This window comes from Diadema antillarum, unplaced genomic scaffold (genome assembly GCF_040938485.1).
Source record: "Diadema antillarum isolate AM-2024a unplaced genomic scaffold, OU_Dant_1.0 seq00000089_RagTag, whole genome shotgun sequence".
NCBI classification, from domain to species: domain Eukaryota; kingdom Metazoa; phylum Echinodermata; class Echinoidea; order Diadematoida; family Diadematidae; genus Diadema; species Diadema antillarum.
The window spans coordinates 859,983-886,884 of NW_027271179.1; the positions used below are offsets into that span (position 1 = coordinate 859,983).

Here is a 26,902-nt window from a genome sequence, read left to right on the forward strand (position 1 = left end):
CAGCTAAGGTGTGGAAGGACATCCCGAATCCAGATTATATACCCCACTTGATGGATGACTGAAAGAGCTTCTCGTAATTTTTTACCATTTCAGAATGCTGCCGGCACGTTTGACACTCCGTGGTATGCATAGGCTCTACTATTTGGTAGCCTAAAATTAATGACGTCACTTTTTATGACAACATTTTCCAAATAATACGCTACTGTGAAATGAGGTCACACAGCAATTGTGACATCGCACGCAGCTTCATACGGTCACTTTGTGAAAATGTGACAAAGCAATATGACATTACTGCTTCGTATGGTCACTTTGTGAAATGCATGTCAAAGAAAGCAATTGCGACATCGCGCCCTGCTGCGTACGGTCACTGTGCGATCCCTTCACAATATCGCATCTACCACACGACGTAATTTGTAATTATACGTAATTATTTTTCACATTTTTGATCCAAAAATATGGAAACCAATATAAAATGTTGGTGCCTTTGACAGTAAAACATTTGGTGTCACCTCTGCCCATAGTTTTAACTAAATACACTCTCTGGACAAAGTATCTTGTATACAGTACTCTCCGCGTAATCGGGTATCGCTTAAACGGGTACTCCGTTTAATTGGGTAAAAATGTCAAAATCAGTTCCAATGCATATTAAAATTACCTGATAATCGGGTTGCCTTTCCGCATAAACGGGTAAATAATTTTCGTCTAATCTAATTTCTACCCACGTTTTATCGCAGATATAATACTTTAAGAAACCATGAATGTCAAAATTTCCACGACTAATCGCATTCTCTGCTTAATTTGCTAAGAAGACCGATCATTTTGCGAGTGAATAGCCTAAACATGAAAACACATGTACCAGTACCGACTTGCCACATGTAAACGAACATTACACATGTAGCTGGCATTCCAATTGCATAGTCAGTCAGGAGTTGAACACACTTGCGCTCCTCCCTGGCTCCGCAACATCATTTCACAATACGAGAAGTTTTCAACGAAAATCAGGTCATGCACCAGCTTCATAATTTTACTTTTCCCATGCATTCACTTATCGAAAAGTAACTCGACGTTCTACGTGAGAGAAGTGGTCATTTCGGAAAACGCCTGCTTGTTAGCGAGGAGTCCATATTCAAATGACGAAGTTTTCTGAAAACATATTATTTGTCCATAAAAAGAGTGTAAATTTTTGCTCGTGACTGAGCAAATGTGAGGTATATAAGTATAATGTGCCGTGCAAGCTTAATCATACAGTGTAGGTGTTTGGTGCGGTGTACAATGCATTGTGTACATACACATTGTGTCAACTGTGAATGAGACGTGTTCTTCTGTTAATCGGGTACTCCGCTTAATTGGGTAAGAAACGCTCTGCTTGAGCCTACCCGATTATGCGGAGAGTACTGTACTATGATAAAATCAACTTTGTTGGACTGGCGATTTGGCAGAAATCCGCTTGCTACTGACGTGAATAACTTTCAGCTTTTTCATTACTAGACTAAACGCGGCTAATCCTTTTCACTCTGAGACAGTTCACGCCTATATTTAATACATACTTTGAACAGATAAAAGACAGCACGAACGGGGTGTTGTACCTGGACAAAAACGCGAGATACAAATCGGATTAATCTGTAGCAAAGCGTCTCGGCTGTAATGCGATTCAACTGAAATTTTAGCAAGAGCATAGCGGATTTGTGGAATGAAGAAATCGAATACAGCACAGATACAGCGCAATTAAAGCATGTGCTGCACAAGAATTCTGCTTTGAGTTGTGATTCCTATAACAAGCGTCATAAAACTATATTCGATATAATTAAGATTCAAACAAGCTTTTGAGTTTGAGAGATGAGTCATCAAATTATACGAATTATGAAACAATGTCAATTTGAATATTCAAACATACAAATTGACTCACTTCAAAAGGACCGGTCGCAACAGCAAAATCTCAGGACTTCGGTAACATTTACTACCTCTTTTCAATTATCTTCTACTCGGGGTCGTTGTATCTGTATTAACTTCAATTACTCAGTAACTGTAAGTTGTTTTTTGTGTCTCCTTGATTGTGAGAACTCTGTTCGTCAGTTATCTTGGGCTCCTTTAATTCAATGTGAAATTCCGTCTTGTCTGTAGTGTTGTGTTTCTCATACGTACATAATTTCTGATTACGGATAATCTTTGCCAAACACGTGAAAAATGAAGGGACAGAAGTTTTATCTCTATTTCCTTTCTCTTGAAAACGTATAACTGGACGTGCTGTTTATAGATTAAAACAAAAAAAAAGACGCTCAAGAACTTAACGGAAGCAAATTTGATAATGACATTTTATCTCACTTTACAATACTTTTCATCATAATGATGAATATCGTATTTTGTTGTCTTCTTTTCTTCTCTTGCTACAGAATCATAACATTGTGATATGTCAGCTACACACAACCAGAATTACAGTTTTGATTTATGACCATTGTGGTAACTTATTTATCAAGGCAGGGAGGCCCGGCCACAGTATACATGCACCCAATGGATAACATGAATCATGACATGCATAATCAACGTCTTCATTGACGACAGACAGTAAGCAACAATAGCACCATACACAGCGTTTAGTTCAACTGTTTGCACAGAACTTTTTACAAAGGAGACAACAATCACGATTTTCATTTCATGACGATAATCATACAACGCCTAATGTTTGAGTATACATCAGATTTTTTTTTCTTTCTTTCAGGTCATTGACCAGTCACAAGCAAGGCACGACAAATTGATTCCGTATCTAGCTTGTAACTATACGTACGTTATTTCCATGCCGGATACTCATAGCATCAAAGACAACATACTGCATTATTCTCTCTTGCTTGATTAATATGGAGAGTAATTTGGATCTTTGTATCCAGTTTTAAGGTAAAACTCAATAATTTATTGTAACAATCATAAACGTAGGGGCTTTCAGAATATTTAAACACGTCGTGCTTGTTGCTGTGCAATATTTTAGGCACATTGGGATGGCAATTTTATTGAAAGTAATCAAGTTCAGTTAAAATTTTTGCTCGTTTGCTTAAAAATGTAAATCCCCAAAGTAAGTTTATATCTCTGATTAAAGGGTAAAATATGCAGGCACACGTGAACTTTGCTGAAGGTATGGGATCATGCCCGTCTAAAAGCAGGGAATCAACCGTCAACTTCATTCTATAGACTTCACAATGAAAAAGGAAAGTTTATCACGAGGGTGAGTTAATTGCGGATTACATTGTTCCCAGAGCTCAAAGAACAATCAGACAATGTGTTTTGTTATTTTCCATCGAGATCACAATCGACACTATCTCTTTCCTGAATTTTCTTTTAAATTGGTCTCCCTTTCCTCGATAAAACCTGCCAGTTTCCTCCGAAAAGTCGGCGAAAATAAGTCGGTTGTAGGTTACTGCACTTTCAGTTTACTTGCTTTGAATAGTCCGAGGGTGCATGCGTTGGTCTCGTTTGGTTTCATTTTTTTTTTCTTTTTTTTTCTTGCCTCTGCTCTTTCGAATTGATCCCTGCCAGTTGTCGATCCGTCTGTATACTATCTGTCTGCCTGAATTTACATCGGCCTAAATTAAATTTTATTTCACAGACTGTACTATCTTCTTTCCATGTGACAAATCAAATTATATAGGCAGAATTAGCTTTTTTGAAGTTGTCTTTCTTTTTTCTTCCTTTTTTTTTTGGGGGGGGGGAGAGAGCTCGGTTAAAGTATAGTATTGGATATTTGGACATGTCAGATCCAAGTAGTATACATTTTTAGAGCTCTTCCACTAAATGTTAGAAAGCAAAATGTGTGCCTCTACTATTTCCGCCACCCATTTCTCTGTTCCAAAAATACCTGATGCGGAAATATCATGTTACACAAAAGATGCAAAGGAAATTTTCAGAATACATCTCACAGACCAGAAATACGGAAAGAATTGGATTGTGAAGCGAAGCTGCATGAAATCATTTGCAATACAAATCAAAACAGTGATTCACAGTGATGTTGTCAGTTCGTAATCAAAGTAAGAAAAAGGAAGACATTGCTGGCAATATAAAATCCTGATTTTATCACACAGTTAAAAAAAAAAGAAAATCCATCTAACTGCTTAACAGCCATCCATAACATCGGAGTGTCTAAAGTAATGTGCGAAAACTATATAGATTGTTCCAATTTCTCTGTTTCCGACTAAATTTGTAACCCGTCTGTTAATCAACCAATCATATAAACTCTCCTTAAAGTTTATATCCAGTGATCGATTGGCTTAAAAGGAGTATTGCCGATCAGCTATAAAGACAAACTTATAAGTGTTACCAAGATTGACATTGTTTTAGGATGATACAACGACCGTTTCTTTTGTGTGTGCGTGTGTGTGTGTGTGTGCGTGTGTGTGTGGGTTTTTTTTTCGTACATTAATTGTCCAGTTGAGTGCTAAAAAAAATCTTCTCGAAATATGGGTGGTGTCTGCGTCAATCAAAGAGAGCGTTATATTTATAGGCATATAGTATAGCTTTTGCTATTTATTATATGCATTCTACTGGATATAGAGAGTGCTGGTATTGTATCACATTATATTTGAACTTAACTAAACTGAACTGAACATTATATGGGATATGTCAGTGATATGATATCTCATGTTTCGTTGAGACGGAGCGAGTTTGAAATGAAAGGACGAAGAAAGCAGAAATAACGGAACTTTATGAAAGAATGTTTTATTTTGTAATCCAGTGCCAGGTTTGAATTAAGCATTGGCAAGAATCTTAACATGACTGTGGCAAGAGTAAACAAGTGTGTAGAGATAAATCTTTCCACAGATCCTTTCTATTTTCTAAGGGTATAATAAGGCTGAAATACAGTGTATTTGCTTATGCCAAATAGTATATCTCGGTCATCATGCCAGTTAATTCAATGGTTCTGCAATAACCTCGCTCCGACAATGACGGCGATAACCGCACCTCGTCCATCAAAAGCAAGGATTCTTCACACCTCTCGCCTAAAAAAACGAAGAGAACAAAATATCAAGAACAAGTTAATGTGGAATCGTATCTGTCTTTTTTTTTTCTTTCCTTGGTCAACGTCCTCTTCAGGTTGTTACGTTATAATGATCATCATCACTGTTATCATTTTCATCGTTATTATTATATCATGATAATAATAGTTAATAGCAAAGATAATGATGATGATAATGATAATAGTAGCATGAACAATGATGATAATAATAATAATAATAAGGATAATCATCATCATCATCATTATCATTATCATTATTATTATTATTATTATCATTATTATTATTATTTTTATTATTATTATTATTGTTATCTCTATCTTCACAAGATATCTCTTGGAGATTAATATCACGTCAAGTTCCATCCTGGAACCTTAGACTTCCAGTACTTTTCTCAGGATTCGTGCCGTCCCCAGCAATGCTGCTTTTTGGAGCGTTTGCACTCGATCTGGCACACCAACATCGTCCAAGTGCCGTCGCAGCTGCTTTGGCGTTGTTCCGAGTGCTCCAACGACAATAGGGATCACCTTCGTTCTCATATTCCACAGGCGGCGAAGCTCTCTGGCAAGGTCTTGGTACTTCTCTATCTTTTCCTTCTCCTTCTCGGCTACTCTGCTGTCTCCCGGTACCGCGACATCGACGATTGTGCACATCTGTCGAGCCCTTTCTACGACGATGATATCCGGACGCCTGTGCTGGATGACATTGTCAGTTTGAACATCGAAATCCCACAGGATTTTAACTTGATCATTTTCAGAAACTTTCTGTGGTTCGTGCATATACCATTTACTCTCACATGGTATTTCATGTTTTCTGCAAAGCTGCCAGTGAAGGACTTGTGCCAGTTTGTCATGTCGTCGTTTGTACTCCTTTTGCGCCAATTTACTACAGCCACATACGATATGTTGCACTGTCTCGTCTCTTTCTCGGCATATCCTGCATGTGGCATCCACATCTCTCTTCTGTATCTTGGCTTTCAGAGCATTTGTTGACAGTGCTTGCTCTTGGGCAGCGATGATCAGTCCTTCTGTCTCCTTCTTCAGTTCTCCTTTCTTCAGCCATAACCATGTGTCATTACTGCTGATGTTCTCCGTCTCTCTGCAAAACTGCCCGTGCAGCTGCTTTTCTCTCCACTTTGCATATCTTTCTGTTCGTTTCTGGCTTTTGAAAGTAAGTGGATCAATGGCGTTTACATTATTTCCACTTTCAACCAGAACGGCTCGAAGGAGTTTTTCCTCACTGCTGTTTATGTAATTGTTGAGGCTGATTTGCTCCATTTCAACGCAATCTGACGCACTCACGAGCCCTCGGCCTCCTTCTTTCCTTGGCAGGTACAACCTGTCGACATCAGCACTCATTTGGTGGGTTTTGTAGATCGAGAGCATCTTTCTTGTCTTCCGATCCATACCAGCCAGTTCCGCCTTCGTCCATTCGACCACTCCTCCTGTGTATCTCAAAACTGCTACCGCCCAGGTGTTTAGAGCTGTGATCACGTGTCCACCATTTAAGTGTGATTTTAGTACACTTTTTACACGTGAGAAGTACTCCTTCGTCACAGACACTTTGATAGCATTGTTCGAGACATCATCAGATTCCAACACTCCTCCAAACTCTGTAGTATTCTTCCATCAGGGAGTGGTATTCCAGCACTCTTCACTCGTCTCCCTCTCTTCATAACCAGGGTAGCGCACTTGTTGATGCCGAAGTCCATGCCGATGTCTTTGCTGACCAGACGAACCGTTTGAACTAGCTTGTCGCACTGCTTCTCGTCTTTACAAAAGAGCTTAAGGTCGTCCATGAACAGCAGATGATTGAGGGAGCCATGATTTCCTCCGAGGTCATAACCGGCCGATACATTTCGCAGAACGCTTGTAAGTGGAATGAGTGATATAACGAAGAGGAGAGGTGACAGTGAGTCCCCTTGGAATATTCCTCGTTGTATTCTCACCTGACCAAGATCTTTGCCATTCGATGTGAGGGTTGTGCACCATGCCTTCATAGAATTTGTCAGTAAAGCTCGGATGTTATCTGCAAGTCCGAACATTTGCAAGCATTCATCGATCCACGAATGAGGCACCATATCATTATTATTATTATTATTATTATTATTATTATTATTGTTATTATTATTATTATCTTTATTATCATTATCATTGCCGTCATTATTATCATGTAATTACAATGCGAGTTCTGTCTTATAAGCCAGTTCGTAATTAGCTCATGTATAAACAATACATTGGTACAAGCGACCTTTCTTGTTTTCTCAGTTGGTTAGGCACTCACTCGTTTTCAAAGCGGCATAATGCATAAGCTTGCCCAACATAACAATTTATGGAATTCGTGTTCAAACAAAGAATGAGCTTGCGTTTAGAGCAGGTGATCAGAATGCTCAATCAACACCAGTTGACAATTTAGCAGGCATCCATTTCATTGTTTTGTACTCTCCAAAAAAAAAATCGGGTGAAAATATTCACTCTTAAAGGAGTGAATACAAAAAAAAAGAGTGAATTTAGAGTGAAACTGGAGTGAAATTAGAGTGAAAATGTTCATTTTCACTCATTTTGGAGTGACCTCAGGGATCACTCGAAGATTTTAGACTGATCCCTGAGATCACTCTAAAACGAGTGAAAATGAACATTTTCACTCAAAATTTACTCCAATTTCACTCTAAATTCACTCTTTTTTGTATTTACTCCTTCAAGAGTGAATATTTTCACTCAATTTTTTTTAGAGAGTATTGAATGCGAAATACCATTCTTGCTGTCAGGTGGATGTGCTGGCAAGCACCATTTAGATAAGGATCACATGAATAATCATCGCATCACAGATGCTTATCTCAGTGAATTTACAAACGAAAATGTCTTTTGGTACAAATGACCTTTTTCTGCTCATGCGCAAATTGGAACTACGAACTGGTCTATTACTGCGGGGTGTGTGTGTGTGTGTGTGTGTGTGTGTGTGTGTGTGTGTGTTTTTGGGGGGGAGGGGGGTGTTTGTTTTTGTTCCTGTGTGTGAAATGAGTACCGGTAAGAGACTGAGTTTGTATGTGTAATGGGTGTACCTATTATACATCTGTAGTTCGAAGTTTATGCGTCCATTAACGTGAATGGTCTGAATACTAGTACTCTGCAAACCTTGAGCGGCTTACAGTAAGCATGTGTGAAATGCAGGAAAAAGAAATGGGAAGAGTCAAGAATGACTCACTCAGGCCATCAAGCCAGACAGGTACTAATACACTGATGAATGTATCGGTAAAACCTCCAGCTTATTTCCACTCATATATACTTTAGGTCTCACATCTGTAAATAACGTGGACGAGCCACGCAGAGCACCCTTCTTTTTCGCACTACAGACACGTAAACTAAACTTAGAGGGAGAAAAGAAGAAGTAAGCCATACAGTCCTGTTAAGAACTATTGATAGGTCGAGCTGATGAAAGTGAATCCTTCAAAAATCCCTCGTTTTTTGCTTTTTGTTTTTGTTTTTGTCTAGTTGTATGTCTCGTACGACTAGTATGCTTCGTCGTAGACTTGGAAAGCAACTCCTTCCCCCCCCAAAAAAAAAAAAAAATAATAATAATAATAATAAATAAATGAATAAATAAATAAATAAAATAAATATGTAAATAAATGAATAAATAAAAATAAAAAATAAAAAAATTACAAAAAAATAAAAAATAAAAAAATAAATAGCAAAAACCGTAATCTTTCTTTTCAAGCCCTGTGAGCTGATTTTGAGCAGGGGAAAAATAGTTGTTCCACTTAGATACGAAATACGAAAGACACTATGTAAATCTTTCGTCTATCTTATCATTATTCTATTTTACATTTGGTAATTCTTAACACGTGTGTCTACAAATGATTATTTGCAAGTGTTAGACCTGCAATGTAATAATGCATTTTGCATCAATTAAAATCGGCGATAAAACTTTATTGTGTGTAATTGCGCAGAAATGAAATGCTCATGATTCCGGTTCAAATTTGGTCGAAGGGCCATCAAAGAAACGAGAGCATTTTGTATGTACAAAAACTTTCATGTGCCGATTTGGTTTCACCCAATAATGTGAAGCTGGATAGAAAAAAACAAAACACCTTAAAGTTATGGAATTAATGGCGCGACTAATAAACTAAAATCAAGAACGAGATTTGACGGTTTTTGACGTACGAAAATAAAACAAACAAACAAAACAAATGGTGCTCCTCCGAATCTATGTCATTCCGTCCTCCCGTCACGAGTTCAACCGGATGTTAACACGGCTGGCAGATCCAAGGCATGCTCCAGAACAGAATATTTATGAAGGGAATGGAGGACAGAGTTTGATAGCTCCAGGATAATCTTCAGTATTGATGATATCAAATACTCTTCTCTGCGAGGCATTATTGTCTGAAGATGTCTCTTGAACAGGGATAACCTTGGACGAGAGCCCCGCCGGCCCGTACCTCGTATTTCTCGAGAAAGACGGACGTTCCCAGCATTCGTTCGTTTAGTTCTTTGTCCTCTCCTCTACAGGAGTCGGAGGAGAGTTAAGGCATTTGTGTATTTCTTTTAAAGACACAAAAAGACAACAAACAAAAATTGAAATTCATCCTGCAGCATCCTAACAGGGCCTTCCTTCACAGAAAAACATGCCAATTGTTTCGACAGACGAAGAAATATTATCTAAAGCCCATCGCCATTTTTAAATAGGATTTCAGGCTGTAGTGCATGGCTCTCATTCCGCACTATACTTCGTATTACATGTAATAATATTATTGCAACTTATGCCGCATCCGTCCCTTATACTAGTAAATAGGCCGGGTCGGGGTGGGAAACTTTGCGCACGATGCCATAATTTTCTCCTTTTCCACTTCACTTTCTCCTTCCTCCTCTCTCATTCTTTCTCTCTCCTAGAACATGTAGAATGCCGTGTCATTATCATGTTAGGGTAAAATGATAAGTGTAAATAAAATGAAGTGGTTCTTTTATTTTCATACTTGTACATTCTTACTAACATGCCCGAGTATGCCTTATATTCCTTTTTCATGTTTCTGAAGATTTTATTTTAAAAAAATACAAGTACATGTATTAGCTTTTGTTATGTACACCACAAAAACATTCCTATTTGCAGAGCGTTGGTGAAATCATATATCAAGTCGTCAGAACGAATAGACACCTCATAGTGGTCTTTTTTTTTTGGGGGGGGGGTTGCTATTTTGACTTTTTGTTCTGCGGATAAATGATATATCTTCGACATATCACTTCATGTTCATGCGTCAAAAGACAGAAAACTCGTAGTAACGCTTTTTTGCTCTTTTGACAGGAATCTGCACGAATTAAACGAAACATTTGAACAATGAAACAGCTTATACAACTAGGCCTACTGCTACTGTTTTTGACAGATCGTCATTTTATTAAAATCTTGTACCATCGTGCTATCTTCTCCTCTTGTTCCCCAAGCACATCAATATGACTTCGCATGGATATATATATATATATATATATATATATATATATATATATATATATATATATATATATATATAAGTCTTCGTGCGGAGGATTAGTTATAGGTTATCCTGGGTGGATTTGCGTTATTAAGGAGAGAAGGAATATCTAGACACAGTACCGTTTCCATGGAGACAGGAGTGTTGCGACGATCTCACGGCGTCTTCCTCCTTTTAAGTCGAGTTGCATCCTTATGAGAGGAGAGGACCCAGGGGCACTGTTGAGTTCTTATGACTTTCTTGAATGCCTACATGCCCCGTACATAACTGACCGACTGACGTAATTATGACGTTGGCTTGTCTTTACCAGTGAATATCGCGTGTAATTCACATATATTATGTACGTGTCTATTCTATTTTATGGGCACATACGTTAGGAAATCCACACTCAGAATACTGAATGATTTGTTTTAAAAAGGGGGAGGCACAATACAGCACCTTGAAAAAGGTAAATTAACCACATGCCAGCCACGTAACAGCAGTGGTACCGTAATTAGTGCGCACCCGGTGTCATAATTGCTGCACCTGAGGCCTAATTTGACAATTGGACTCATCAGGTGGATACAATGTACAGTGATTTTCTTCTTCTCGCCTCTCTTCTTATCTCGTCATATGTGTCTGATACAGCGTTGAAACATTTTCGTTTACATCAAGCAAACATTCACCATGCAGTAGATATTCTAAGCATGTTTGGTTTTGCGTTGACTAGACGTTAACGACCGGTTTTCTTGTTTTTCTTATAAGAGTTTTATGCTCAACTAGCGGGTGGTTATAAAGCACAGCGGAAGCACAAAGGGGGAAATTTTAGACGCTTATATTCATTAATTCATGTGAACCCATCAATATATTTAGGGGTTATCAGTGTAGGATATCGCGTTCAGTGTGTATTCGCTTCGGGCCGGGCGCTATCGTCACTCGGGTTATCATCTTCTTGAAAGTAAGAAAGAAATCAGCCAATCAAAACATACTGCACCTCACTGCATGTATATTCAGTTTGAGTTTCTTTTCATGAAGTGGCTGATAAAATAACAGTAGACGGCTCTACCCATATCGCACCTACACCGCCATGTCTTACGCAAACAACACCCTTGGTTTCTCGTTGCATTGCTCTTCATGAACGCGAGTCAGTATGTACCGCATGCGGTTTGCATTTTCTTTATCGAGGGCGAAAATTGACGGATGAAGTTAAATCGGAGTGTAGCCGCATCCCGAGGCGACGTCCCTCTACTCCTGGCTAGAGGATTTCAAAGGAAACGGTGATTGAACGCCTAACACCACTTCGATAGTGTCTTTGAACAAAAAATAAAAACAAAACTAAATTTAACAGAAAGACAGCTTCCTACACTGTCAATGGTTTTGAAAATGTAAAACACTTCCACCTTAGTTTCATAGCTTCAGAGGTAAGACTGAGTCATTAATCTTCTTTTTAATAGCTGATTTCCAAAGTAGATTACAGCAAAAGGCTAAAACTGCTCAAGAAAAAAAAAAATTCTACTAAAAGGAATTACATTACACATGTACTGACAAAAATCTTTAACAGCGGCTATATGCGCTTTTGACGTCTGAAAGGTCGAGACTGTTGCGTGTCTTCATACTGAAGAGTGCCACGTTTCCGACCTGTGCCAGAGTGGAGAACTAAGGGGGGGGGGGGGGGGGGGGAGGGCAGCAGAGACATTTCCACTCATCTCTGATTATGTTCACCATGCACAAGAAGCATAGTTGCATGAAATCGTGATGAACATATCCCTTCAGTTGTTAATACATGTATATGTTTTTGATTTATTGTTGCATTTCATTATTTGGCTGTATTTGTTTTGTTTGTTTAATTGAGGGGATGGGGCGGGTCTCAGATTTGTACACGTATCATTACGTTGTTGCATTAAAAACTGTGGGGCACCAGTGCGCACACGACTCTGACACAATGCTGAACATTTCCCAACGTCCACCAAGTTCAACAAACAAACCAACAAGAAGATATGATACATGTACAATGTATTTCTGAAACAAACCCAGCTGAATTCAAGTTTTGACTCCCAGTGCATCACCCACAATGGAATTATTCTTCCTCTTTTTCTTTTCAGTGTTCTTCAGTGTTCAGGGTTCTTTTCAGTACAACAAACAAACAAATAAAAATACACATATATGCATGCTAGCAAAAGCTAAGCCAGCAGACTCACCAAACAAGAGATGACATACAATGTATCCATTGATTTTGTGACTTGAAGATGATTTCATGCATAATATATTTATTTCATTTTCGACAGTACATATTCTCTGCTCTGTACATTTTTACATGCATCCTGATTATGATATACATATTTGTACCGTACATTTAATTCTATCGCTCACTGTTCTTCACTTTGTATCATCTCGGTAATTAGTGCTTACAAATACTTCAGTACAATACTTACATCTTTGTGTATGTTTGTGTTTACAGTGTGTTTCAGTTCATGGAAAAAATGAGAACCTCACAAGGGCCGATGCAATTGATAAACACACATTAGATGAATGTCAAGTACGAAAACTTTAAAGGGATGGTAAAGTATTGCTTGAGGTGAGAATTCATCTTTAACGTTTTGCGAGATACCTACAAACTATTTTATGAAACGCTTAAACGCAAACAATTCTAGAGCAATTCAAAGCTTATTTGATGAAAATCGATTTTGAATGGGCTGATATCAAAAAACAAAGTAAAACAAAGCAATCCTAATAATAGCTGGGTCCCAACTTTTATTAGGATTGCTTTGCTTTGGATATCTCAGCCATTTCAAAACCAATTTTCATCAAATGAACTTTGAATTCCTCTTATGATTATATGCTCTTTCATATTTCATTGAGGTTTGTCATTATCTCTAAAAGTCATCATCAAAAAACGTTGAAAACCTCAAACCCCATCTCAAACAAAACTGTACATCCCTTCAAGATAAGCACTTTAAATCATTTAGGTTCATTCCTGTGCTCTAACTACCTCATACCTCATATCAACTCATAGTCATCAAGACCCAGGTGTGTCTTGTATCCAGTCATGGAGATTAACAATGTCTCTGAGGTAAATAACTAAAGTGCATAGCTACAGTTTAACTAAACACTAATGAAATTCCCACGAGTTGTGACACAAAAATGCACTTTTATAAATTGCAAAGATAAACAGGTGTACATGAAGTCTTCATGTTTGAAGGAGGCACAGAATCTGTTCTGTAGAGCAAGGGAGCTCAGGGGTCACAAAATGCATTCTAATGTGGGGGGGGGGGGGAATAAAAGTGCACTGCAGTGATTGTGATTGGGCCAAGGGTCAATGGTTGAAGGAAGAATCTCAAGGCAGAACCCTCTGAAAGTTATGGATTTTGTTGTGCTTTGCAATATCTTTTTTTTTTTTTTTTTGGGGGGGGGGGGGGGTTGGGGGTTAGGGGGAAGACAGTAGGGGGCTGCACCCCCACCCCCCCACCCCCCACTGCTTATGGAGAAATCAGTGCTTCTTTGTGGTACCCTTCACTATGTCTTCTCACAAACTCCCTGGTACACATACATTGTATAACAATTAGGATTGCATATATACCCTCCACAAAGATGCTGTTTGCATATGCGCCTATGTGATGGCACATTCACATTATCCCTCATGAGAAATTTAATGACAAAAAAACAACAACAAAGAAATAATGACAATAGTATGAATATGAAACGAGACGGATCACTTAAAACTAGTCAAGGCCTGTACAAAAAGTCATCAATAATGTAATGGCACAGTTTTCTTGTGACAAAACTCTGTGCAAGTTTGTTGTCATTCATTGTTTTTCCCAATGTAGGATTCTATGGAAAAATAATTAGGCATTTGAATCTGTGGCTCTTTCTCATTTTACTACATGGTAGCATGCCATCCAGCAGATGTATCAGGACGAATGATGTATTCCAAGCTGGAATGTATACTGAACACTACTCTTGATGTAGTGAACAGATTCCATGTTACATTTCCGAAAGCTCTAAAGTTGTCACGGAAATCAGATGAGGTGGAAGTATACATGCAGGAATAGATTTTTTTTAAAATGGAATATTGAAATGATACAACATTTTTGTGCTGCTTTCCTTAGTCATCAGAGTCATCGAAGTCGCCGACATCGCTGCTCTCGTTACTACCAAAGTCGTCGGAGTCCGACTCCTGAGTGGGGGGCGGAGCTGGAGCATTTGGGGTGCTGTGTAGACATGACAGTGACAACAATGGAGCATTACTGACATCACTCAACATTACACTTGCCTTTCCCTACTGAGCATGTTTCCTCAACCTTGAAATGGATGAATGATGGGGCTGTCTACTTGAAGACTTATGATATTCAATCACATTGAAGGGCCAGCATGAAATCATTGAATTTAAAGACAAATATCACATTCCAACTTTGCATGCCACTTAATATACATTTAAGCATACAGATAGCATTGAATGCTAATTTCAAAAGCAAATCATTATTAATTTGACTTTCTAATGGAAAGGCCCATTTGCTGACATACTGATACTTGCACTGTCATTATTCTGATTAGATTTCCCTGACTTGCAGTACTCATTGTACTACTTCACATAAAATGACTAAACTTGATCTCGTTTATGCAGGGTTTGATTCTAGAGGCAAAATTTCACCCATTGTGAAAGTTACTGTAGAAATCAATGAAATACAGCCGGGATACTCATTTGCTTTACACGTGGGAAAAGTTGGGCAGAAATATGAAAGTTACGATGAATTGCATGTAACCTATGAATTGAAATTGGTCCATACTGCACTTAAAAATAATGTTCATTCATCAGCACAGAATACTACAAAATGTTATAATGGACAAAGAACATTTGAAGGTTGTGTGTCTACATTACCATGGCATAAACACCACGTTACAAAACTGAATAGAACATGAAGTGAAAGGCAAGGGGTGTATATAAACTTAGTACGCACAGCAGTATTTCTTTGTTTTGTTTTGTTTTTCTTCTTCTTCTTCTTCTTTTTTTAATGATACAACTGCATTTTACAAGCACCGAACTAGGCACACCCTGCAACAACAAAGGAGAGACCACATATCATAGAATCTATGCTGCTCTTCACAAGTACAGGGAAAAAAACCAATGGCACTAAATGTAATGATCAAAGACCTTTAGTGAGAAAAGAAAGTGTTCACATGTTATGACTTATCATAATCTACAAATACATGTAATTGGTCTCAAATTAGCATGTGCTGATTGAGAAGTGGCAATCATTTTGAGAAAAGTTGGCATGCAATCATAATTACCTGATCTGTAGTAATCTAACAACTATTTGAAATGATTGACACCAAATCTCTACAAATTACATGAATGAATGTCCCACTGTGAAGATTTAGTTTTTGTGGGTTTTGAGTTTGTTGTTGTTGTTGTTTATTTTGCAGTTCTTGCATGATAAAATGTGACTTTATTCTATGATTCTACCTATCAGGGGTGGATCCAGGAATTCCATAAAGGGGAGGCGCCTTTGCAAAATTAAAGGGGGGCGCCCCCCCCCCCCCCCCATAATGTATTCCATCATAATATGATTACTGGAAAAGAAATGAAAAAGACGGAAGGTTTTTTTGTTCTACTCTTTTCATGCAATATTCTACTGTCACAAAAAACACAATGCTTTCCTAAGATGCTCTTGCAGTGCAGTCTCAGAATGTTTACATTGAGGCACACAAAGACTTAATACTACACTCCAAATATTGACAATTGATATATACACCATCAAAACTGAACCAAAGTATTGTTTACATGAAAAGCAAGATGTTCTATCATAGTATCAACTTTTGCATGTGAATCATTTTTTATGGCAAAAATGGAATGATTGCAGCATGCTGTTGAGCTTCCATTCAGATTCCAAAACATCAGTTTGCATTCATGGCCATGAATAGTAGTTACGGGCATCTGCATTAACACGTTGAGGACTAGTCCTGAGTATACTCAGGCGGGTGTCTATGGGAAATGTATGTTACAGCAAAATTAGCCTGTCCTCAACGGGTTAAGAGAGACAGGAGTTCAAGAGAGAGATTAGAAGTGTACCACATTCAGAGGACTTCAAAGCACACTACACTGGGAAATCCTGGTGATGTCTGACTTTGACTATGAAAACACTGCAGTATTCCTCCTGTCAGCTAACAGTACTACTCACCATGTTAATCATCCTGAAATACTTCATGTATCTTGGGTCCTGGGATACCGTCATGGCTGGCGCTGGTTCTGGTTTGGCCTCGATAGCAGGAACATTCTGGCAAGAGATGGGAAGCAAGGCAAAGTTTGGGATTACTTGTGCTTTTGTTGGTGGATGAATTAGGGAACATTATACTGCAATATAGGAGAATACGACCATGAATGACATGATAAGAACCACTGACTTGCAAACCGATGGTCTGTCACAATAAGGCAGTAAATTTGGCACTGCACAAAAGTCATAATTATCAAAGCAAGTCTCATCCTCAGAACTGCGTAGACATCCATTGGCAGGAATATAATACTTGCCTCTAATCTTGTATCACAGCCTGGAGCAAGCACACATCCTACTCAACATTCCTTTCCTTCTATATGTGACATTGTAACACAAAGATTCCCTGGTATTGCAAACGATTCTTGGCAATTGGTGGTATACATTACAAGCATGGTGTTTTACAATGTTAGTTCTTTTTCATTTTATAATCATCTTGAATTTTAGACAGCATGTCATGCACAAGAATATGTTTAAGTACACTTATGTCTAATGCATGTTTATCAATGCTGGCTAGTTAACAAATTGGTGTATCCTGTCCGAGGTCCGCCAATAGGCCTATCACATCAGAGTTTATCCTGGTGTGAGTGACAGGAAGTGACTGGGGCCCATAGGGGTACAGCTCTAGCCCATGACAGACCAACGTCCATACCCAGTCGAGTGGACTGGAGGAGGGGAATTTCACTCTAGGATATTATGTAATGACCAGTTCAATTACCACCGGACCATCAAAAGCCTAAACAATACATACACTAATTATGCACGAACATGGTTTTTACCATCACTGAAGTTTAATATCAGTACAACAGTCATGACAATTTTAAAGTGGGCACAGTAGGAGATTCTCTTGTAAATCTATCATGTATGTCCCCATTTTCTAAGGGTTTTTTTCAACTCTTTATGCACCACGTTCCCATGCTCGACTCAGTTGACAGTGTGCCAAGTTCCCATATTTTGCTCAAACACACAACCTGCAAAAAATGATTGATATACAATGCCACAGTACAATGAAAGCTTTACTCACAATTCCATTCCCCACACATGTAGCTTGCGTCGCCTTGTGATTGAATAGCGGTGTTCCACAGCAGTTTTAGAGTAAATTCAATTTTTTTAAGTCTGCAAAAGCCTTTCCTCCTAGACCTGGACAATAACATAGCTACTGGTCGTTAGAATGCAATCCTAGCTTTGTCACACAGTTTACCTCACTGCAAAGCTTTGGATTTTTTCCCCTCCAGTTTTGCTTGTTAGAAAGTCTGGCGATAAAGTTTATATAAAAAGGTTACATGGCTTTGAAAAACAGAATGTTTTCAAAAAAGCGCATGTGCGTTGCAGTCTCAGAAGAAAAGGTTTACTCCATGACACACAAAGACCCTCTGCTCCAGTGGCGGATCCAGAGGGGGACACAACCGGCGCACGCCCCCCCTCCCCCTTTATTTTGCGTTAAAAACAAAAGAAATAAAAAGATAAAAATGGAAATGAAACCCGGAAGTGGCACCAGAAATATTAGTCATGCCCACCCCCCCCCCCCCCTTTACAGAATTCCTGGATCCGCCCCTGTGCTCTCTAAGCCTTTTTCAATTTCTATGATTTTCCCATCGGCTATACAATTACATATCCTTGTACATATGTATTTAATCCATATATCTATTTGTCTATTCTTCCACATATCTCCCATAGGATACTGGTACAAACTCAGACAGTCCCTCCAACTCACCGATCCATCTGCAGGGCCGGAGGAGGGGAGGGCAGGCAGGTCTGATGGTTGTGGTGGAGCTGGGGGTGGGGTTGGTTCCACTGTGACATTCTCCAGGCCAGGGATGGATGCAAGCTGCAAGAAGAAATGTGAGATGAAGTTAAGGGAAATCCTTCATCAGAGAAAGCATATCCCTCTGTGATGTGATGAAAATAAAACCAGCATATGAAGTGCTATCAACACACACTGTTGAACACAAAATAACTCTGAGTATTTACACATGACGAGAAGCTAATTCACCTCATCCCATGAATAGTTACATCATGACAACATATCATCCTCCCATACCCCTCCCTCCCCCAATCAATAGCAATAATAACATGCAGTTAACATCATGGTTAATATGGGTGCATACTTGTATATTGAAATGACAATTAAAAGGCATAGTGACCACAAAAACTTCTAATTCTAGCGCAGGTGTCATTGCATAAAATGTACATTGTTGGAAGGCAAAACAAACAAACAAACAAGCAAATTACAGTAAAATATGGACCACTTCACTGGTGACTTGCAATTAAACTTACCTTGGCTTCTAGGATATTGATGGTTGTTTCCAATCGCTGAATACGGGTAGTGATGTCTGATAGTTTCTGGAAAGGAATATCAGGTAATTAACAGCTTCAACAAACAGCCACTCTCCATAACATGGACAGGAATGTCAAGTATTTCAGACTCTAAACCTCTTTTTCTGGATTTGGCACCTTGAACGATACATCACCTATTATTGTAGAAGACCATCTTTTCTCGCAAGTCAACATTGTAGACATGTAAATTAATTCATTCTATACACTTCTGTGTTCTCAGATTTGTTACAAGCATTATTCATCATTTGCACAAGAAACAAAAGCCCAGCTAAAGTGCTTCAAAATAGTTCTACAATGTGAGTTAGGGATAGAAACGACCAATGTAAAAATGTTAATCAGTATAATCAATGTTAAATACTGTTGAATATAGAAAATGTGAACAATAGAAATGTAGTTATAATAGAACTGTTTCTAGAATAAATTGTCAACAGCTATGGTTTGAGAAAATTAGTGATAACTCTCCTTGTCTTTTAGGCATCACTGCAAAATGTTTGTACACCTGTATGGTAGAATGCTTCATGATGCAACTGACATACACATATGCATCAAATGTGATAGCTCAAACATTTTTAAAATCACTGCTCATAATGGTACACAGTACTTTTAGACAAAGTGAAAATAATTTGATATGGATGTACGCAACCAAACCCACTATCATTATCAGTGACAGTGATATTTTAACAACAGTGGCTGTAGTAGCAGAATCATCTCTCTTGTATCCTTATCATCATGATATTCATACTTTAAAGTTACCGGGTACTTAAAAACTACCAAAGACTAGGAGTACAGCATGTACACTGTACCTTATACAATTGGTAAGTTGGTTCAAGAAAATTTTCGATGTTATGCATTAAGAGCCTTAGAATCATGGAATTTACAGCCTTTGGGGGATAAAATATACAAACATTCTCTCAAAACATGAAAACATACAACTCCTTCACCCTCTGAACTTATCTGTCACATAGCTTCATTTACCTGTTCACAGACGCATGAAAATTTATTCAGAAATCTGGTTGTGTGGATGATGAAATGGTTCAGGAAAGCAAGCATTCGTTTTGAATGGATTGCGCCGACCTGGAAAATAGAATGACAGAAATGCAGATTATTGACTATCTGTTCACAAAAGAATTGAATTTTGTCACAAAAATTCACTAAATCATGTCTTCATGTGTTAACATTGTAATCGATCGATCATACCTAATTTCAACCAGGTTACGACCTCAATGTGAGATTGATTTGGATTTGTGTATATTGTGTGATGTTCTATAATATGCACTTATCTTAAGATGATCATTCATCCCAGGACCAGGCATGTACTGAAGAAGACATTATGTATATGACCATCTACTGTACAACCAGAATGTGTGTGTGTGTGTGTGTGTGTGTGTGTAACTTTTGTAAATTTCATGAGTAGCAAAATTCCTGAGTAGTAAAATGCACTTAAATTTTTTGTCTACACAATGCATCAATTGAATACCTTTGCATTTTAACAATTCTTAGAAGATTCATGCAGCAAAAAGGGCTATCGGCTCCAATTCACAAAGTTTCATGCTGCAATGTTTCTGGTTTTCCAGTGTCACTATGATGAGTGGAGAACCAAGCTTGAAATGTCATTACTATAAATTAAATTCTAACAGTTTACATGTATGTTTGCTTGGGTTTGTGATTCCATTGCTGCACACACATGTAGGTAGTTTACCTTGTCTTGTGGTTTGCACAGTTCTCCTGTTGCTGTCTCCCTACAGCAGTTGGATCAAACTGACTCAAGCCTATTTTACTGCTTTGTTTATAAAAGATACATTTACTCTTTGTAGAAATATTGTGAAATAAAAGATAAAACTAGGAATTGCAACTCATATAACATTTTACTTTCTTGCAGGGATGAATGGGGTCTCAACCTGAACATTGCAGCAATGTTTAACACCTTTTTTGGCCTTTCAGTAAAGGCACTGTGGCCTCGGTTTATATCACATTGTGTTTCTTAGGTTTATTTGAGACTTAGGTGAGTGAAGGGATGAAAGCACAAACCACAAAAAGTTGTGCCTGCCACAGGGCCTTTACAGATTTGGAGTTCTCATGATCTCCACTACTTCCTCAATTTCTCTTCAATCAGAAATGCTATCATTACAAGGAAAGTTTCCCCAAATGTACATGTGATTTGAGTAAATGCAGCAGTTAAGAGTGGAACACATCAGTGAAAGTTTGAGGAAAATTGGACATTCCATTGAAAAATGTGAATTTTTAAAGTTTTGGTGCCACCAACACTGGATGAGAAGACTACAACAGTCTGTGATAAATAAAGAGCAATTGGCATACTTCTTTCAGAATGGAGGAGAAATTATATACATGTACAGGTGAACCTCTCGTATCCGGACAAGTCGGGACCGGGGCTCATCCGGATAAGGGATTTGGCCGGATACGGGAGACTCAATGCTTTATACATGTACATATACATACACATGTACTGATGTAGCCCATTGTAGTACCACATGTAGTATGTGTATACTACAACCTTTTCATTTTTACATTTGGGGATGTTTGGGGATGTTAAAATGTCTGAAGGTAAGCAATTTGGAAGGAAATTTGATGTAATGTATGTTAATCATGTTGGAAGTACATATGTAATTCATGTGTGTTTGTGTAGGAGTTCTCAAGGAGTTGGGAATCCCCCTTTCCTCCCGTAATTATTTTTTAAAAAATCACGGCGAGATTGCGTCCGTATAATAGAGAGATCCGGATAAAGGGAGGCCGGATAAGAGAGGTTCAACTGTATGTCAGTAACAAGTAAAAACAATGTGCACGTTTCAATTATTTAAAAAAAAAAACATTTTGTGGATTTTTTAATACATTTTCTTTATATCATTGTTCTGCAGTGACGTCAAGAACTGAAGAAGTCTTCTTGTCCAGCGTTGGCGAGATCAAAACTTAAACAATTCTTAACTTTTCAATAGATTGTAAGATTTTCCTGTAAGTTCACTGATGTGTTCTGCTACAGTGTGTGTAATATTGCTGCATTCACTAAATCCACAGTATGCAAGTGTTAATATGCAACTGAACACAACACATTTTTGTGCTCAGGTGCAAGACATGTATGGGTTTTTTCATCTGTCGATGTGTTGGACATCTACATGTACTAGACCTATACTATTACTACTACAGTTTTGAAGTTTAAATTCTACTTCTAGTTCTAGAGTAAAGTTTACATTGTACTTAGTCTGCCTTTTGCCTGGGACAAGAGATGCTAGATTTACTACAGATCTAATCTATTCTCTAGATTTTTGTACATTAATGTACTGTAGTAGAACTAGTACCGGTAGTAGTATGGTAGGTGTCCAACACATCATTGACACTGGTTGAAACCGACACCCCTCTATTTATAGCGTTGATTGCGTGTACTGAACAAACATTCACGCATGAGACTACACGCAGTGGTTTTGCATTCTTCACTGGGGTAAAGATATGTCCAAATAAATTATTACTGGAGTGAAAAACTCAAAAATAAACAAGATCAATGAGCAAAACAATGATACTTGTAGATTATAAATGCACATTGGAAAAGTATTACGTGCATTTCACAAAATTATGGCACAAGTCAGTGCAAGTGAGTGCGTCAAATTAACACCCCACGGGTTCGAAGCAGTTATCTTGGAGCACATACCACAAATCACTTGTGCGCTTGTGAATATAGACGTCTAACATTGTTATAGAATTTTCTTTACGTGAGCAAAATTTCAGGCAACTTGTGATATATCTTGTTTTTATTGATAGAAAAAAAAACATTAGGGTGTCGATGTATTCATTGGACATCCACCCATACTAAAGACAATTTGAGTCTAACAAAAGTGTCTCGAAAATTAGCGAGTGTCTACTCGAACAACTAGAACTATAGAGTTTGTGTAGAATCCTACGTCTCCAAAAAAGGTAGGCGGCCTGCGGGCAAAGGAATAAAGCCAAGCGAAAAATATAATTCATCACCAACTGTGCACAATAATGATAGCCATGGATCAGGCAGTGAGAGCATTTGCACTGTACTTGTTTGAAAGAACAAATCAGAATCATCAGGTACCGGGTGGGGGCATCTGGTATGATCATTTGGCGCCTGGCTTTTCCGTTTTGTGCATCGTACATTGTAATCTGTACGTTGCATTTCACAGTACAATTTTAGCAATGAGTGGGACTACGGCCAAGACACCGCCTCCTATCATTTGTTCGGTTTACAAACACTGAACAAGCAATGATTCAGTCCTATCAGTGAATTCATAGTGCGGTAATTTACAGCAGAAAATCACCTTTGTCAAGTCGACTCCAGGTCCCACGAGCGGTAAGCCATCTGTATCCATCTTTATCAAACTAGAAGCTTTTGACGAGTTTGGTTGACTTCTCTCTAACCTAGGCTACTTCCTCACTTTCTCTGGTGGCTGATGGAGCTACATGTAACTGTGTAATAAATGTGTGTGTGTGTGTGTGTGTGTGTGTGTGTGTGTGTGTGTGTGTGTGTGTGTGTGTGTGTGTGTGTGTGTGTGTGTGTGTGCGTGTACGTGTGTGTGACATTGCGGCCCGTTTGGTACAGTCAGCTGCATTCCCCCATTGTAACTGTCATGTCAGAACACAAAAACAACACACGTCACATGGAGTTTGATGATCCCTCACATAAAAAGTGCACGTGTACATGAAGTAAGGTCCGACTGCAACTATTAAAAGCAATTACAACATCCTATGGAAAATTATGTTTCACTATCCTACACTTTGTCGGGCACGTAGATGATTTAGAAGCATTTTTAACTTTATCGAAAAGATATTATTTTTTCACTGTTCCGATGGTAAAAAAACAGCTAAAAACTGAAAAAAAAAACTTGGCACGTTTGCATTGTTATACTTTTTCACTTGAAGTACAATTTTAGATTGACAGAATGGCAGAACTAGAAGGTTTATCAACATCTGAGAAAGTTATGGAATTTAAAGGTCTCGCAGTTTTCATAAAAAGATATGTCAACCACGAATGCAAATTATGTGAGGTGATGAGTTCATGGCCTCACGATCTCTCCCAATGACCTCCACACATAATATCGAATCGTCTCTAAATTCCCTCTCTCTCTCTCTTTTATTTATTTACTTATCTATTTCTTTACTAATTTATGTATTTATTTATTTATTTATTTATTTATTTATTTATCTATCTATTCATGTATCTATTCATTTATTTATCTATTTATTCATTTATTTATTTATTCATTTATTTATCTAGTTATTCATTTATTTATCTATTTTTGGCATGAAAGTGAGACACAAAAATTATATCTTCCCTGTCTGATTCGGTTGTTGTGCGGCAAGGACCAAGAAATGTAATCTAATTGTCAATTGTATTTGCTGATTTCCTCCATACAGTATTAGTATGGACTACAAACACGATTTTTTTTTTTTCATGCACAACCGCTGTTTAGGCTACTATTGGCAGCTGATGACATTCATGACAATATAGTTTTGCAGTGTGGGACCCACACTTTATTACGATCGCTTTGTTTTACTTTGTTTTTGGATGTTTCAGTCATTCCAGACCTGATTTTCATCAAATAAACTTTGAATTCCTCTTAAAATAGTATGCTCTGTACTATATCATAAGTGCTTTCTTGGTATCTAGCAAAAAGTTAAAAGCCCAATTCTCATCTCCACCAATACTGTACCAGCCCTTTAAAGGGGCATAGTCCCGGTAGCGTAGATGGCGCTGTTGATGACACTGCCGATCACCGTTAGCATTGATACGAAGATTACCGAAGTTGAGCTGCCATCAAGAGTGAAGTGCGTAGGTGTTGCTAAGTAACCTTGTCTTCTCTGCGCATCGCGCAGTCTGTAGTAATGCCAGGGTGCGTGCATATTTGCTTGTTATTATGACATCACAAAAGAAGTTTGCCAAAGCTGTCATCCCCCTCAGCCGAATCATGAGCCGAACTGAGATCGGACCACTGACTACAGTGAATCGGACTTCTTCGGACTCGGGAAAGTGGGCCAAAGCGTAAGCGCCAAAGAGAAGTCGATAGCGTAGGTCTCTATAGGAAACTTGCGCCGTGCGCCCGCGTACGCATTTGACTAAAAACACGGGGACCATGCGTGGGACACAGCGCCAACATGTGGTGGAAACAGCTTATGAAATACAAGTGCCGTATAATACGTGTACTAAAGCACGTCAACATAAGGCGTATGGGCGATTGGCTGGAGGCGTCGTTTGGTACTTGTAAATAGTCAACATACGATAGCGCTAATGAGGAGTGTAATGCAAAAAGCGATATATACATTTTCAGCAACTTAAAATATTTTAGGATGAATTTTAGATGACGTGTTCCTCCTCTATCTCTTCCACCTCACTGGGAGCGGTGATTCGAGTTATCACATTTGATGCACATGATTGTGTGTCAGTCAGTCGTCACAAAACATCCTACCACATAGAAATCTCGAAAGAGCCTCACATATCATAAGGAGAAATTACTGTTTTCTCAATAAGCCATAACTGTTGATGGTTTATTCTATAAACATTTTTATCATAGCTATTCACATTGATTAGATCTATATACTGTTTAACATTTTTACACTGGTTGTACATCCCTGGGGCATCCCACGAGACCGACACCCACGAGTCATACGGTCCACGAGACCGACATCAATATTAGGTCCATGAGTCATACAGCCCACGAGTTATACGGCTCAGGAGTCATACAGCCCATGAGTTCGACACTACGCACAAAAGGCTCATGAGACCGACACTAAGCAAACATAGCCCACGAGACCGACACTAAGCAATAAAGGCTCATGAGACCGACACTAAGCAAAGAAAGCCCACGAGACCGACAGTAGGCAAAAAAAGGCCCACGAGACCGACACTAAGCTAAAAAGGCTCACGAGACCGACACTAAGCAAAGAAAGCCCACGAGACCGACAGTAGGCAAAGAAGGCCCACGAGACCGACAGGATAAACAGCGCCATCTACATCTCAATCACCTGTACAGGATGTTCCATGAACGGAAAAATAACATACTGGCGGGTGTAATTTCGTAACGCTATCAATTGAAAGATGGTGACCATCTACATAATTATGAACGTCATCAAATATGTATTTCTAAATACTTCTGGGGAGGGTGGCAAGTGTGTCAGGGAGCGACATTGTTATCAAGTAGAAAAATTGAATTGTATTCTTCATGCCCCCGCCCCCCCCCCCCAAAAAAAAAAGAAATAGAAGAATTAGTATTCTTCATCCCCCCAAGAAAGAGACAAAAAACACAAATGAATTTAAAAGAGGACAATAACGATGTATGGATTAATTGTAGAGCTTTGATGATGCCATCGTGCTATTTTTGATAGGCTTTCCCAGTTTTTAGCTAGAAGATGGACAAGCTATAAATTTTACCTCTTCTCTTTCCCGATTCACTAGTTGCTTATTCTATTTTAGATATTCTACCCTCCTGCTTTGAAGTTTTGCAGTAAGATCTATTTGTAATTTTCTCTGTAACTATAATGTAATTCTACTGATTAAAACGTTTTATATCGCAGGGATTCACCTCAATTTTGTAGCTTGTGTTATTCTCCTCCGAACAGTACATTCTATCATGAAATACAATAGCTGTTTTCATGGATGCATCTGGTTTTTTTTCCGAACCCTATACGCTACCTTAATAGACGATTCCGTTATTTTTTTATTTTTTATTAATACTAAATCAACACCCTCGAAGGTTTATTGTGTAAAGATCTATAACACACTTTTACTGTACTTTGTTCATTTTTTTTCACAAACACACACCCATGCAAACACAATTAAAGATCCTGATCATTTCAGGGGTGGGGGGGGGGGGGGG

General features: G+C 38.4%; 1 protein-coding gene across 1 annotated transcript; it reads right to left on the minus strand.

Annotated features, from left to right (window-relative positions):
- Positions 1-14,560: 14,560 nt before the first annotated feature.
- Positions 14,561-23,454, minus strand: LOC139726566 (WASH complex subunit 3-like). The gene is made up of 7 exons (XM_071637558.1): positions 23,351-23,454; positions 20,037-20,135; positions 19,002-19,067; positions 18,439-18,552; positions 16,635-16,730; positions 15,335-15,360; positions 14,561-14,666 (listed from the first exon to the last, which is right to left on the minus strand). Exons 1-7 carry the CDS (start codon positions 23,399-23,401, stop codon positions 14,561-14,563), a joined length of 558 nt encoding a protein of 185 aa, XP_071493659.1. The 5' UTR covers positions 23,402-23,454.
- Between the last annotated feature and the right edge of the window lie 3,448 nt (positions 23,455-26,902).

Coding starts and splice junctions, on each gene's coding strand:
- LOC139726566 (XM_071637558.1), bottom strand. CDS start 23,401: ATGGATACAGATGGCTTACCGCTCGTGGGACCTGGAGTCGACTTGACA. Junction 20,136..23,350: donor CTGGAGTCGACTTGACAAAG/GTGATTTTCTGC, acceptor TCTATTTTCCAG/GTCGGCGCAATCCATTCAAA. Junction 14,667..15,334: donor AACGTGGTGTTTATGCCATG/GTAATGTAGACA, acceptor ATGTCTACACAG/CACCCCAAATGCTCCAGCTC.